This window comes from Seriola lalandi, unplaced genomic scaffold (genome assembly GCF_002814215.2).
Source record: "Seriola lalandi dorsalis isolate HSWRI2012SDOR001 ecotype SW California unplaced genomic scaffold, Sedor1 jcf7180002054655, whole genome shotgun sequence".
NCBI classification, from domain to species: Eukaryota; Metazoa; Chordata; class Actinopteri; order Carangiformes; family Carangidae; genus Seriola; species Seriola lalandi.
Window position 1 is genome coordinate 461,310 of NW_019525208.1, and position 13,669 is coordinate 474,978.

The 13,669-nt window shown below is 43.3% G+C and overlaps 1 protein-coding gene across 1 annotated transcript in view; it reads left to right on the forward strand.

Annotated features, from left to right (window-relative positions):
- The window catches only part of LOC111665591 (transcription factor COE3), a 138,388-nt gene that overhangs the window by 82,581 nt on the left and 42,138 nt on the right, over nucleotides 1–13,669 (forward strand). The window contains exons 7-10 of the mRNA XM_087177797.1: nucleotides 1,208–1,289; nucleotides 1,533–1,650; nucleotides 5,922–6,055; nucleotides 8,464–8,590. Coding sequence (XP_087033923.1) covers nucleotides 1,208–1,289; nucleotides 1,533–1,650; nucleotides 5,922–6,055; nucleotides 8,464–8,590 — 461 coding nt within the window. The remainder of the gene's footprint in view (nucleotides 1–1,207; nucleotides 1,290–1,532; nucleotides 1,651–5,921; nucleotides 6,056–8,463; nucleotides 8,591–13,669) is intronic.

Here is a 13,669-nt window from a genome sequence, read left to right on the forward strand (position 1 = left end):
GCTTATGGTCCGAGAGATGGATGTGCACAGATTACAAGGCAGTGGGAAATGCATTAAGGTGGCAATCCATTCTGACCCCCCCATCGCCCACTGTCCTCATCCAAAGCTGCGGGTTATTACCGCCCGTCCTCATTGATATCCGTTCCCAATCAATACTCCTCCGCCGCCGTAAAAACCCGCGTAAATCAAGGGGCGGCGAGCGAGCAGGAGAGCGGACGTGCAGGAGGGAAAATCAAAAGGCGGCTCCTAATGAGACGACATCAGTCTGCAGGAAGTGTCGAGCGTCTTTATCAAGACGCCGCCGCTGAATGATAATGTCATCTGCTCAGAGACGTCATGTGACCTGCCAGGAAGCAGGAAGTGATCTGATGTGGGGACAGTGACTGGAGGGAGGCGTGTCCTTTAACTTCTCCACCCACCAACACTTTAACTTAACAAACCATAAACTATATTGATCACTGATGTTGAGCTGAACTGAGTCTCAAATATGAAAACATCACCTCTGGAAATAATTATGTTCATTATTTCATTTATAAACCAAACGAATCGATGAATCAATAATTAATCATTAGTTGCAGTGAGTGTTTATTGATACTGTAAAAACACATTAAAGTTTGTAGCTGCTGTTCAAACATAAATGAATCATGAAACAAATAATGATAAATGATGTTATTGATAAATGATAAATCACATCTACTGTTATAAAACCTTTAGTAAATGTTTGTACACAAAACAGTTTGTTTATTAATTAATAATAAACATTTATTCGAGTTTAAAACTGTTTATAAATGTGAAAAAACACATCGAGCCTCAAACTTCATGTTTCACTTTGGAAACATCAGAAGAAGAAAAATATCATTTAAATTCCACTTACTAGATTTCTTCTGAAGCTTTCAGCCACATCGTGTGGTTTTCCTCAGCACATGGAGTTCGCTCAGTTGTCATGATAGAAAAGATGAATTTATAATGAATATAATTATACAACAGTTTAACCTATTTTTACATACGTGGACTGTGATGAGTTGATCAGTGAGTCCAGTTCAGTTTCTTGAAGTGACTGAGTCAGAGACTTTTATTTTGGAGAGCGTCTCCCTGATGTGAAATGAGCGTCCTGTCAGACTGAGCCCGGGTCCTGTCCCTGGTCCTGGACCAGGATCTGAAGGTCTGTGGTGGACTCGCTCTGATCCGTCTCCGTCTCTGTTTCCAGATTCTTCCTGAAGTTCTTCCTCAAGTGCAACCAGAACTGTCTGAAAAACGCAGGAAACCCTCGAGACATGAGGAGGTTTCAGGTGAGAGTCCCGCACACACACACACACACGCACACACACACACGCACACACATACACACACACACACACACACACACACATACACACGCACACATACACACACACACACACATACGCACACGCACACACACATACACACACACACACACATACGCACACGCACACACACATACACACACACACACACACACACACTCACACACACACGAAGCGGCTGTGAGTGACTCAGGTGTTTGTGTACAGGTGGTGGTTTCCACTACAGTCAACGTGGACGGTCACGTCCTGGCCGTGTCAGACAACATGTTCGTGCACAACAACTCCAAACATGGCCGCCGCGCCCGACGCCTGGACCCCTCTGAAGGTAAGACGTCGCTCAGAGACAAAAACACACAGTGGAAACATCCTGCTGTTTTCTGTCGTCCCTCTAACGTCCAGCTGTGTGTCAGCTGATGAGCGGCGACCCCTCCCTCAGTGGGGGCGGGTGTTTGACCATGAGAGCGTGGAGCTGTAGGTTTCATTTGTTGATGTACAGGGTGAATAAAGCAGCAGAAATAGTGACTGAGCAGCTGGCCTCCAAAAACCCCATCTCCCATAATGCACCTGTCTTTCATCAGAGCGTCCCTGCTGATCCACAGAGGACTGATGAGGACAGACCGATGAGCTTCACATGTAGAACCAGTGGAACGAGCCTTTAAAGAACCGTGTGACATTTAGAGAAAACCTCCTGCAGGTTGTAAAATCGAACTTGGATCAGATTTGGTTCCATTTTAAACAGCTGCTCTGGTGTGAACTGGAGCGTTTGATTCATTGACCAAGACAAAAGACAAAGTCAAACACTGAAGCTCACACAGCTACAGGGATTTTACAGATGGAGACGGTGAAGTCCTCCAGCTGCAGGCCGTCCCCCGTCCTGCCCCGTGTTCCTGTTGGACGTCCTGCCCTGTTGGGAGGTGACGGCGAACAAACGCTCCCTTCTTCCAGCGTCCACAGCGACCAAATAAAATGCATCAGTCGTGTGTAAACTTCACACGCTGAAACTCGACTCTGAGAGCTGGAACCAGCAGTAACATTTCCTCTGAAGTTGTAAACTTTAATACCACTTTGCCCTGTCCCCGCTCTAATAAACCCTCCCCCCACCTCACCGTGGAGCTTCCAGGAGCGATGACATAAGTCTCTCACTTGATTCGGTTGACTTGGTGTGCCAGGAAGGTGGAGTTTATCCTTACTAGCACCAGGTTTCTCAGACAGAATCAGAAGTGGACTTTAACATTAACATATACTTCAGTTAAACCTCCTGGCTCTCACTGTTGTGTCCTGTGTGGAAAGCACCACCCACCTGGCACGTACAGCAGAGTGAAACAAACTCACAATATACTTAATATAGCTAAAACTATTTGACACCAAGTATGAACAGATCAATATGTCTCCCTCTCTGGCTTCCTGCAGTTTCCCCTCAACTCACTTTAAAGTTTTAGGTGTATTCAAAAGTGCTTTGTTTGTTTCGTCCTACTTGGAACACCAGCTGGGTGGAGTTTATCATATAAAGGCTCAGGGGAGATGTCAGTGAAAGTACTGCATTGTGTGTCTGTCTCAAACTGTTTGGTTAACTCCACCCACCTGGCACGTCCAGAAAGTTAAAACAAACCTTGAGATTATTTGACACCAATCTGATATCAACCAGCCACCAAACCACGTAACTGTGAAGTTTCCCTCGGCTCCATTAAAACTTTGAGGCTTTTCCAGGAGCAATGGTGTCACTGCTTCGCTTGTTTTATGCCACTTGGAACGCCAGACGGGCGGGGCTTACCGTATCAAGAAGTAACAGAAAAGTAGACTACATTAACTTTGAGGTTCTTGCACTATTCTCCAGACACTTGTCACTCGGTTCCCTTAAGCTCCACCCTTCTGGGACTTACAGTAGAGCAAAACAAACCCTAAAACAATATCCCCCCAGTCAGACATCAGAAAGCCACTGTGTCCTTGCTCTGCTGTCTCTGTTGACTCGTTTTAAAGTTTGAGGCTTTTCAGGAGAGGTGGTGTAACTTCTTTGCTTGTTTTAACCTACTTGGAACACCAGACGGGTGGGACCTATGATATCAGGTCATCCAATAAAATCTTAGTGACAAATCTTAGCAAAGTAAATCAACTTTCACTGTCATACGCTTTTGTCTGAACTTCCAGTCACTCATCATTATGTCCTCTTGGACAATCTCCACCCCTCTGGGACATACAAAAGGGTAAAACAAACCCTAAAACAATTTGCCACCAGTTAAGACTTCAACAATCTGCTGTGTCCTCCATCTTTCACCTCCCAGATGACTACCTCTGCAGTTTCCCTCAACATGTTCTAAAGTTTTGAGGCTTTTCCAGGAGCCAGTGATGTAATTGTCTCGTTTGGTTTAACCTACTTGCAGCACCAGATGGGTGGTGTTTATCACACCGGGGGCATATAGGACAGGATGAAGTTGTTGATCAAAGAAAAAGCAGAGTTAGCTGACCTCCAGTGATTGCCCAAACTTTTTCATACTTACTGTGTTGTCCTGCGTGGCTCACCCCACCTGTCTGGCATGTCTGAAGGGACAAAACAAACGCTACTTGACACGGATATGTCATTCATCAAGCTGAGATGTTCTTGTTTCTCACCTAGGAAAAAGCTCTGAGACACTGAGGAACCTTCATCAAATCAGCACTTAAACATTCATGTACAGAGGCGTCTGCGCTCAGAGGGCGCCAGCCGTACTGTACGGTGTCCTGCAGGGGCCAAAAGGGGCTCGTTGTTTACCAGACGGCCCTGTATCTCGGCCCGCAGAGGAAGCTCGGGGCCTTTCAACTCCTCCAGACTGGGATGTTTTCAGAGGCGATAAAAAGCTCCAACATCTGCTCCCGCCTTTGTCACCAACCCTCAACCCCCCCGTCTCCTTGATAAAACTTTCCACCGCCTGCTCCCAGCCTTTGTGCTCTATTCATATAATTGGAAAGTCACAATCGCCCCCTCCTCAGACCCACCGGACTGTTTGTTTACTGCTGTGACAAAAGGAGAAATTAATAAGGATATGACAATCGACTCCTCAGAGCGGGAAAAGCCTCGACCCTCCGCAGCAGCTGCAGGGTTCGGGGAGGACGAGTCTTTCCTTTCATCTGCAAACTCTGAGTGACTTTCACAAACTGATGCTGTGACCGTCTGATGCTGTGACCTCACAGCACCATGACTGTCCATGTCCATCAACACTGAAGTATTTGGATTAATCCGCCACTGAAAATAGGCCCCACAAATTCACTATTTCCTGTTTGTTTGATTAAAAGCTACAGTGAGCCGCTGTTTTAGGAAATTACTGAGACTTTTTAAAAAACATACCTGAAGATTCACGTCTTCAGTAAGAACCAATGAGCTCAGAGCTCAGAGTGTCCAGCACGCCTACTGCTGCTCTCCTGAAATGATTGAGGTGCACCAGGAACTACACACTGCTCACTGCTGCACATTTCCACAAACCAGAAACTATTTGTTGAGATAGAAAATGGTAGAAACTCCCGGGTGGGAAAAAAGGTTTTGTCCGTGTCCCCAAAATGAATAAAAATCTAAATCAAATAAGATGTTTAAGTGTGTGTATTCTCCTTATAAAAGTTACTCTCCACATTTACCTTTTCATGGGCTTGTGCTGCCAGTAACTCGTGGTAGAAGGTCATTACTCTGCTAATAGTGGTGAAAATTGTAACTGGGATGTTTAATAGAGTCTAAACACAGCTTTATGGATCAGCTCACGTAGTAAACAAAAGGAAACTCAGAGCTCTGACTGGAATATCAAATCATCCCCCCAATAAAACAGCTCGCGGTCCGGGAAGAGGTTGTAAACCGGCGGAGCCTCGTCTTGTTTCCTCGCAGCTCGCGGTCCGCTGTCTGAATCGACTCGACTCTGTCGGACAACAGTCTAGTCATCACGGAGACGCTGTTTATGTGGAGCCCCTTATTGATCTCTGTGGCATTGGAAAAACCAATCATTTAGCATGTGTAAAGGTGGACTAACAGGCTGCTGCTGGATCTGTTCTGTGTGGAGGGAGCTCTGACCGAAGCTCTCTGTAACTTCTGCTGTTTAGTTAAACATGTGACGTCTTATTCTGAAACTGTTAAATCTTGTTTAGGGTAAACAGTCTGGTTGGAGGTCAGAGGTCACAGTCAGGGTCAAAGTAGCACCCCAAGTTAACTACTGTGTATATATATATATATATATATAAAATATAATCTTTCTTAATCTTTTAATTCACTCCTCCTCTCGAGCTTCAAAATTAGAGAAAACTTAGGTAGAAAATTTGTCAGACAAAGTATAAAAGTTTAATTTATTCAACAGGAACAAAAATGTGAAGCTAATCTTAAACAAACTGTTTAAAACTGAACTGAGTGTGAATCTCAATGAAACTCTGTAACTAAACTTTTTTAAGCTGTAATTGAACTGTAATATCAACACACCTTCTTCTAAATTGAAAGATGCAGCTGTATTTTTAGCTTCTGTGTTTAACCGTTAGCTGACCTGAACCAAACTGTTTCACAGGATTAGAAGAGTCGATGTTTTTGTGATTTATTTTTGTCTGAGTTTCTAACGGTCTCATGTTTCCTTCGTGTCGCCTGTGTTTCCGAAGCAGCCACGCCCTGCATCAAAGCCATCAGTCCGAGCGAGGGCTGGACGACCGGCGGAGCCACAGTCATCCTCATAGGGGACAACTTCTTCGACGGCCTGCAGGTCGTCTTCGGCACCATGCTGGTCTGGAGCGAGGTGAGCACAAAATTCATCTTTATTTCTTACAAAAATTCAAGGTCAACTAACAGATGCCAGATGTGGTTTTGGAATATATATATCTATATATATATATAGATATATATATCTATATATATATATCTATATATATATCTATAGATATATCTATAGATATATATATCTATAGATATATATATAGATATATATATCTATAGATATATATAGATATATATACATCTATATATATATCTATATATATATAGATGTATATATAGATAGATATATATATCTATCTATATGTAGATATATAGATAGATAGTTATATGTGCCGGTTAGAGTTCCTTTAATATGAATTTCCTTTTTTTTCCTGTTTTGAGTTTTTTGGCTAAATAAGTCATTTTGGTCATTATGATGGAAATCTGTTAATAGTTTTGACATTTTACAGACTAAACAAACTGATAATAAAAATACTTTTCAGCTCAATAAAACATGACTGATAGTTTCACCTCAATCAGCTACAACATTTGAAATTCGGCTTTTTTTTTTTGGAAATAGAAGAAATTGTACTTAGAAATCCTCTATTTATAATAATACTTCAAAGAAATAGATAGAATTTCTCATTTTGAATCTATTATTGATTAACCTGCTGCTTATTTTGTGAGAATAAGGGAATATTGATCATTTTAGCTGCATAAATGACTCAGTAAACTTTCTGTAGACTGGAGAATTGATTAAGTAATTGTTTGTAGTTTGGAGAGAACAGGTGTCATATTTACCTGTGACCATGTCTACACACCAACACTTTAAAGTGCTTCACTTCTCTTTTTCATTTGCTCTCTCTTAATGATGACAGTGAGTTTATCAGATTTAATCAATAACTGATCGGAGCTTCTGTCTGTGATCACCTGATCGGGGGGGTTTCTGAAAGCAGCTGCAAACACCATGTTCTCCATCTTCTTCATCCACACACACATTCATCATCACACACACCTGCATCTGTATCTGCAGCCGTTCTGCATGTCCCCAAAAATATGTAGATTTAGTGCGTGTAGAGCTGCAGGAGAAGCGGCGCATACGGTGCATCATGAAATATTGAAGCGGGTCCAGAAGAGCAGAACACCTGGCGGGGAAGGAGGGAAGGAGGGAAGGAGGGAAGGAGGCGTGAGACAGACAGATATACCTCCACACGCTGTTTGCTTCACATCACACGCTCCGCACTTTGATCAGTGTCGTCTGGTGGAGAGCAGACGGACTCCAACGCCCAGCATCCCCCTGCACACTGACCCAGATCGGAGGAAGGGAAAGTTTTTATAGAGAGAGAAATCTGGTGCTGCAGGTTTTTACTGCACTGTTAAATAACAGGTGCCAAATCAGCACCAGTACGAGTTCTGCACACTGACTGTGGAGCGACAGACATTTCACACTGTTCTCGGTTCTGATCTTCGCTTATGAAAATTAAGAAAGGTTTTGAGAGTCGTTATAGAACCATCAATAATAGATCAGACAATTAAAAAAGCAGATAACGAACATGCAAACCATTAAAACAACATGTCGGTCTGAACCGAAGACGTCCCGGTGTTCTCACTCACAAACAAAGTAAATCAGTGACTCCTGTCTGACACCAAAGCTTTGTCAGGTGACACATCCTCTCGTCATTGTTGAGTATCACTGTTTTAGTTATTTGGCTTTAAATCATCTGTTGAGCTGCCTTCCTACAGACTTTCAAGTTAAATCAAATGATGCATGCAACAGGCACCAGGCACATCACTGCAGCGTCAGTTCAACACTGAAATATCTGCTGAGACCAGTTTTCATTTCTGCTCTAACCACATGTGGCGTCCGACTCGCACTGACAGAAATGGAGAACAAATTACGGGTTTCATCACAAATCACTTCCTCCATTGCTCATAAAAGTGTTTCCTGCTGTTTACAGTATAATATTTCAAAACCTGAAGGGATCCCTTCATCCAGAACAACACAGCCCACTAAGAATCACCATACCAGATCCATAGTGATCATTTCATGTGCTGCTAGATTTATTTCTGCCTGATGGTAAACGTTACAAGATTGTGAAATATAACGACACAGCGTTAGGTATCATTAACCAACTTTCCCATCAATGGACTGTTGTTTCCCCTAATTCTTTTCTGTTTCCGTTGTCATGGAAACCTAGGAGGCTCGTACTTATAAATCAGTAGTTTGCCATTGGAACAATGATAAATAAAGTTGCTCTCAGATGTCACTGCACTGTGTATACAGACGTGTTTAGATCCCACATCAGTTCAGTGACGACCACAAGATTAAAGTTGCTCTTTAAATGTGCGTCATGTTTCATCTTTCATATAGTTCTACAACCAAAATACAACAAAATACTCGACTGTTCTGACCCCGATTGTTTGTGTTTGTGTTTATGTTTCATCATCCAGCTCATCACCCCTCACGCCATCCGGGTCCAGACTCCCCCTCGTCACATCCCCGGGGTCGTGGAAGTCACGCTGTCCTACAAGTCCAAACAGTTCTGCAAAGGAGCTCCGGGACGCTTCGTCTACACGGGTAAGACCGACAGATAACACAAGGACAAATAACACAAGGACAAATAACACAAGGACAGATAACACAAGGACAGATAACACAAGGACAAATAACACAAGGACAAATAACACAAGGACAAATAACACAAGGACAGATAACACAAGGACAAATAACCCAAGGACAGATAACACGAGGACAAATAACCCAAGGACAGATAACACGAGGACAAATAACACAAGGACAGATAACACGAGGACAGATAACACAAGGACAAATAACACGAGGACAAATAACACGAGGACAAATAACACGAGGACAAATAACACAAGGACAGATAACACAAGGACAGATAACATAAGGACAAATAACACAAGGACAAATAACACGAGGACAAATAACACGAGGAGCGATCCTGGTTGATTAACACTGGTCTGACAGAGAAGAATCTGGAGTATTTCATGATGATGAATGAAACTGTGTCCGGCTGCTGTTGTTGTTTTCTCTTTCTCAAGATGAAGACTTTGTTATAATTTCAGGAGGGATGATTCTTGCTGTGTTTGGACTCATAGTTGTTGATTTGTACAGAAGCACACTGAGGAAAAAACTTATTGTTGATGATATAACAATTAATAATAATAATTACAAGCTCTTTACCATTAGATCCAGATCTTATTACTAGATAATGATGATATGAGAATATATGAGAATAAGAGCACCGTCCCGTGAGAGTTTGTATCTACTGATCACAAAGCTGAACCTAATATCCAATATCTTATTGATTACATAATTTGGAAGTGTGTGAATCATCTGAAGCCTCTTGCTGTGGTTGTTTTACATGGAGCTTTTAAGTCCAAACACACGTCTCCTGATCACTTCCAATGGAAATACTCTCCATTTCCTGTTTCCTACACACTGACCCTGACAGCTCTGACCTCTGGAAACTTTTGGACCAACAGCACGAGTTGGTTCTGTTTAACCCGACGCTCTGTGGGATAGAGAAAGAGCTTTAATGGAAGGTTTAAGGTCTTTAGACTCCAGTCCCGTTGATACCAACAGGATCAGGCGTGTTATTGACTGTGAACTCTTGCTACATGCTGGAAGTGAAGTAAACATTTTCCCCGGTGTGTCGGTCCCATCCTCCTCTGCTTGTCCTTCAGACTCATTGTCTGCCGTCCACATGTACCGTCCGATGACTCCCTATCTGTCTCTTGATCAGTGCTTTTACTGTCCCCGATTATTCCGTCAGAATATCCAGATGTCATTCAAAGTAGCAGAAAGGTCAGATTGAAGCTGTTTAGTGCGATAAGTAAATGTCATAGCATCGGGCCGTGAAAGAGGCGAGCGTGTTCAGGCTTTCTGTTTAACACCACTTCCTCACCACTTCCTTCTTCTCGCTCTCGTCTTTGTTGGAGACGCCGCCTCTTCTGACGGCGGGGCGAAGCAGGGGAGGGATGAGACGGATGCTGACAATGGACGGTCCGGCCGCCGCCGCCGCCTCCTTTTGCAATGCTAATCTGTGATCCCATTTACAGATAGCACTGACAAGAGCTGCGAGCTTTGCTTTCACTCAGAGGCGTGTTGTGAATAGAGCCCGTTGTTATCTCCATTAGAGAGTGTTCTCCTCAGAAACATGCAGCAAAGGCCTGCAGGAGCCTAAAGGGCCAGACCGGCAGGTTTTCATCCGTATGGCATCAGCTTCATATTAAAGTCATCTGTACTGTATAAACACATGCTAAAAGAAATGGGAGAAAAATAAAAGCAGCAGTAAACAGAAGCTTCTAAAACGTCCCACACGACAAAAAATTTGAATTATAAGATATTTTGTGTAATTTCTTTTCTAGACTCTGATTTTCTAAAACAAAAAAGAGAAATCCAAAATCTGAGAGAACAGAGAAAAACTCAAATTAATGAAGAAGTTTTTAATTCCAGACTTCAGTTTCCTTTCATGTCAGAACAGATTCACAGATGTGACCATGTTGACTGTGATGGATTATCTCAGCTTCAGGTTTCAAGTTTTCATCTTGACCTCAGGGATTAAATAAAGGTTGTATGTGAGATTTATAGAAAAATATGGAAATTAGGAAAAAGACTTTTACAATATATATTTGTAATTAAGTAAGAAAATCCAGATGTAAAATGTGGGATGAACATTTTAAAAAGATAAATCAGTTAAAAGAATCCAGGTTTGAGAAACTGGATCATCCTGGATTTGAGAAGTACGTCGTCAGCGCCGATTATAAAAGTCTGACTTGGTAAAGGAGGTCGTGGATGTGTCGTCGCTCCGCAGTGATGACAATAATGAATCTGGACGGCCAGACACCAAACTGTGTTCACTCTCAGGTGTTTAACACTGACACACGTAAACAGGGAAATGAATAACCAGGCGGTTCCATGTAAATGTTCCAAACAGGATCCAGACTAATGTGCATTCAACACTTTTACTGCAGCATGAAAATATGTTAATATAACAGTTTAATGAGACACTGAGCTCAGTTTGAGGAGGGTGTAACATGGCAGCAGTAAATAATCCAACAGTTAAAACAATCTGAACTGAACTGGGACCAGCCTCATTCACACCGATGAAAAATACAATATGAAAACTGGTGTTCTGCTCCTTTAAATCCCAGGATCCTCGGCTTGCCGCCTTCAGCAGACAGATTCCACAAATCGAATGAGGAAACATGAACATCTGACTCCAGCTTGATTGATAGGGAAACAACAAAACTGTGCGTCCCTGAAGGCACCGCGAGGCTGAACCCCGACAGGTGGCTGCATCCTAACGTCGTTCAGTTTTTTGTAATTCTCCCAAGTCTCCCTCTTCTTCTTCCCCCCCGCTCCTCCTGCCAGAGCGGCGGCCATATTGTGCACGCACATCGCCGGTTCGTCTGATTTACACATCCATATTTTAAGAGCGGGGACGCATCAGTGTGCGTTTCCAGAGCGCGCTCATTGTGCCAGCAGCGTGTTGTGTTCATGAAATTGAAATGAGCCGAGGTTTAAAACACTGAACAGGCGAGCTGTGGATAATTCAGGAGGAGAGGAGAAGCATCATGATGTCATTTCCTTCAGGAGTTTACACTGAAACACACTGAGGAGCAAACATCCTGCTCCATCCGACTGAGGCCAGGAGGAATCAAGGCGAAATCCAGGAGGAATCCAGGAGGTTTCCAGGAGGAATCCTGGAAACCTCCTGGAGAAATTCAGGAGGAATCCAGGAGGAATCCTGGAGGAATCCTGGAGGTTTCCAGGAGGAATCCTGGAGGAATCCTGGAGAAATCCAGGAGGAATCCAGGAGGAATCCTGGAGGAATCCTGGAGGTTTCCAGGAGGAATCCAAGAGGAATCAAGGAGGAATCCAGGAGGAATCAAGGAGGAATCCAGAAGGAATCCAGGTGGAATCAAGGAGGAATCCAGGAGAAATCCAGGAGGAACCCTGGAGGAATCAAGGAGGAATCCAGGAGGAATCCTGGAGGAATCCTGGAGAAATCCAGGAGGAATCCAGGAGGAATCCTGGAGGAATCAAGGAGGAATCCAGGAGGAATCCAGGTGGAATCCAGGAGGAATCCAGGAGGAATCCAGGCCTCCAGTCTGTCCACATAAACACTCTTAATGACCCTGCAAACAGAACAGACTGAATCATTTTCCTGAGAGAATATTTGTTCTGGCAGCCTCCAGGAGGCGTGAGCAGGTTCCAGAGGAGGTTCCAGAGGTCCTTGAGGAGGTCTTGGTTCTCCTTGAGCAGGTTTCAGGGGTTTCTTAAGCAGATTGTAATAATCCTTGGTTCTGGCAGCCTCCAGGAGGCGTGAGCAGGTTCCAGAGGAGGTTCCAGAGGTCCTTGATTGTTCCAGTGGTTCTGAAGGAAGCTGAAGAGATTCCAGAGGTTTTGAAGACAGTTCCGGTATTCCCCGGTTCCAGAGGTTCTTAAGGAGGTTCCAGGGCTCGTTAAGTGGTCATGTGACATCAGTATCAGTACGAGTATGATCTAGGGTCTCAGGTGGACAGGTGAATGATTATGACGGACACCTGACAGCCAATCAGAGAGCAGGAGTTGTGTGGCGGTGGTGCAGCGTTATATCCATGATGGTGAAGCTTTCTTTCATTAAAAGTCAGGCGGGCTGTGAACGTTCCCTCCCTTTCCTCACGCCACAGAGAGGAGGTGCAGCTGAGGGCGAAGTGACGAGCAGCAGATCCCAGTGTTTTCCCAGATTCCCTCTCTCTTCCTCTGTGCAGCTTAAAGCAGCTTCAGGATCTGATCCCGAGGCTTCGCTCTGAAAAATCAGCCAAAGGCAAAAACACTGAGCGGAATGACAAGAGGAGTGTGAGAGGAGAGAGGAGTTAAAGTGATTCCTCCTGCACCTGAGACTCCTCTACCTCCTCAGTGTACCAACACTTCTGTACCACAGTCTGACGCCATCAAGACACGCTGCTGCTTCATCAGCTCCTTCTGCTTCCACACTGCTTCTCTTTCCACAGCTCTGTGCCCGTCCTTTCTTTGCTTCTGCAGGCCTGCAGTTTTTGTAGTTTTTGTAGTTCCTTGGTTCTGTAGTTTTTGTAGTTTTTGTAGTTCCTTGGTTCTGTAGTTTTTGTAGTTTTTGTAGTTTTTGTAGTTCCTTGGTTCTGTAGTTTTTGTAGTTTTTGTAGTTCCTTGTCGTTTTTGTAGTTTCTTGTAGTTTTTGTAGTTTCTTGTAGTTTTTGTAGTTTTTGTAGTTTTTGTAGTCCCTTGGTTCTGTAGTTTTTGTAGTTTCTTGGTTCTGTAGTTTTTGTAGTTTCTTGTAGTTTTTGTAGTTCCTTGGTTCTGTAGTTTTTGTAGTTCCTTGGTTCTGTAGTTTTTGTAGTTTTTGTAGTTCCTTGGTTCCGTAGTTTTTGTAGTTTCTTGTAGTTTTTGTAGTCCCTTGGTTCTGTAGTTTTTGTAGTTCCTTGGTTCTGTAGTTTTTGTAGTTTTTGTAGTTCCTTGGTTCTGTAGTTTTTGTAGTTCCTTGGTTCTGTAGTTTTTGTAGTTTCTTGTAGTTTTTGTAGTTCCTTGGTTCTGTAGTTTTTGTAGTTTTTGTAGTTCCTTGGTTCCGTAGTTTTTGTAGTTTTTGTAGTTCCTTGGTTCTGTTTT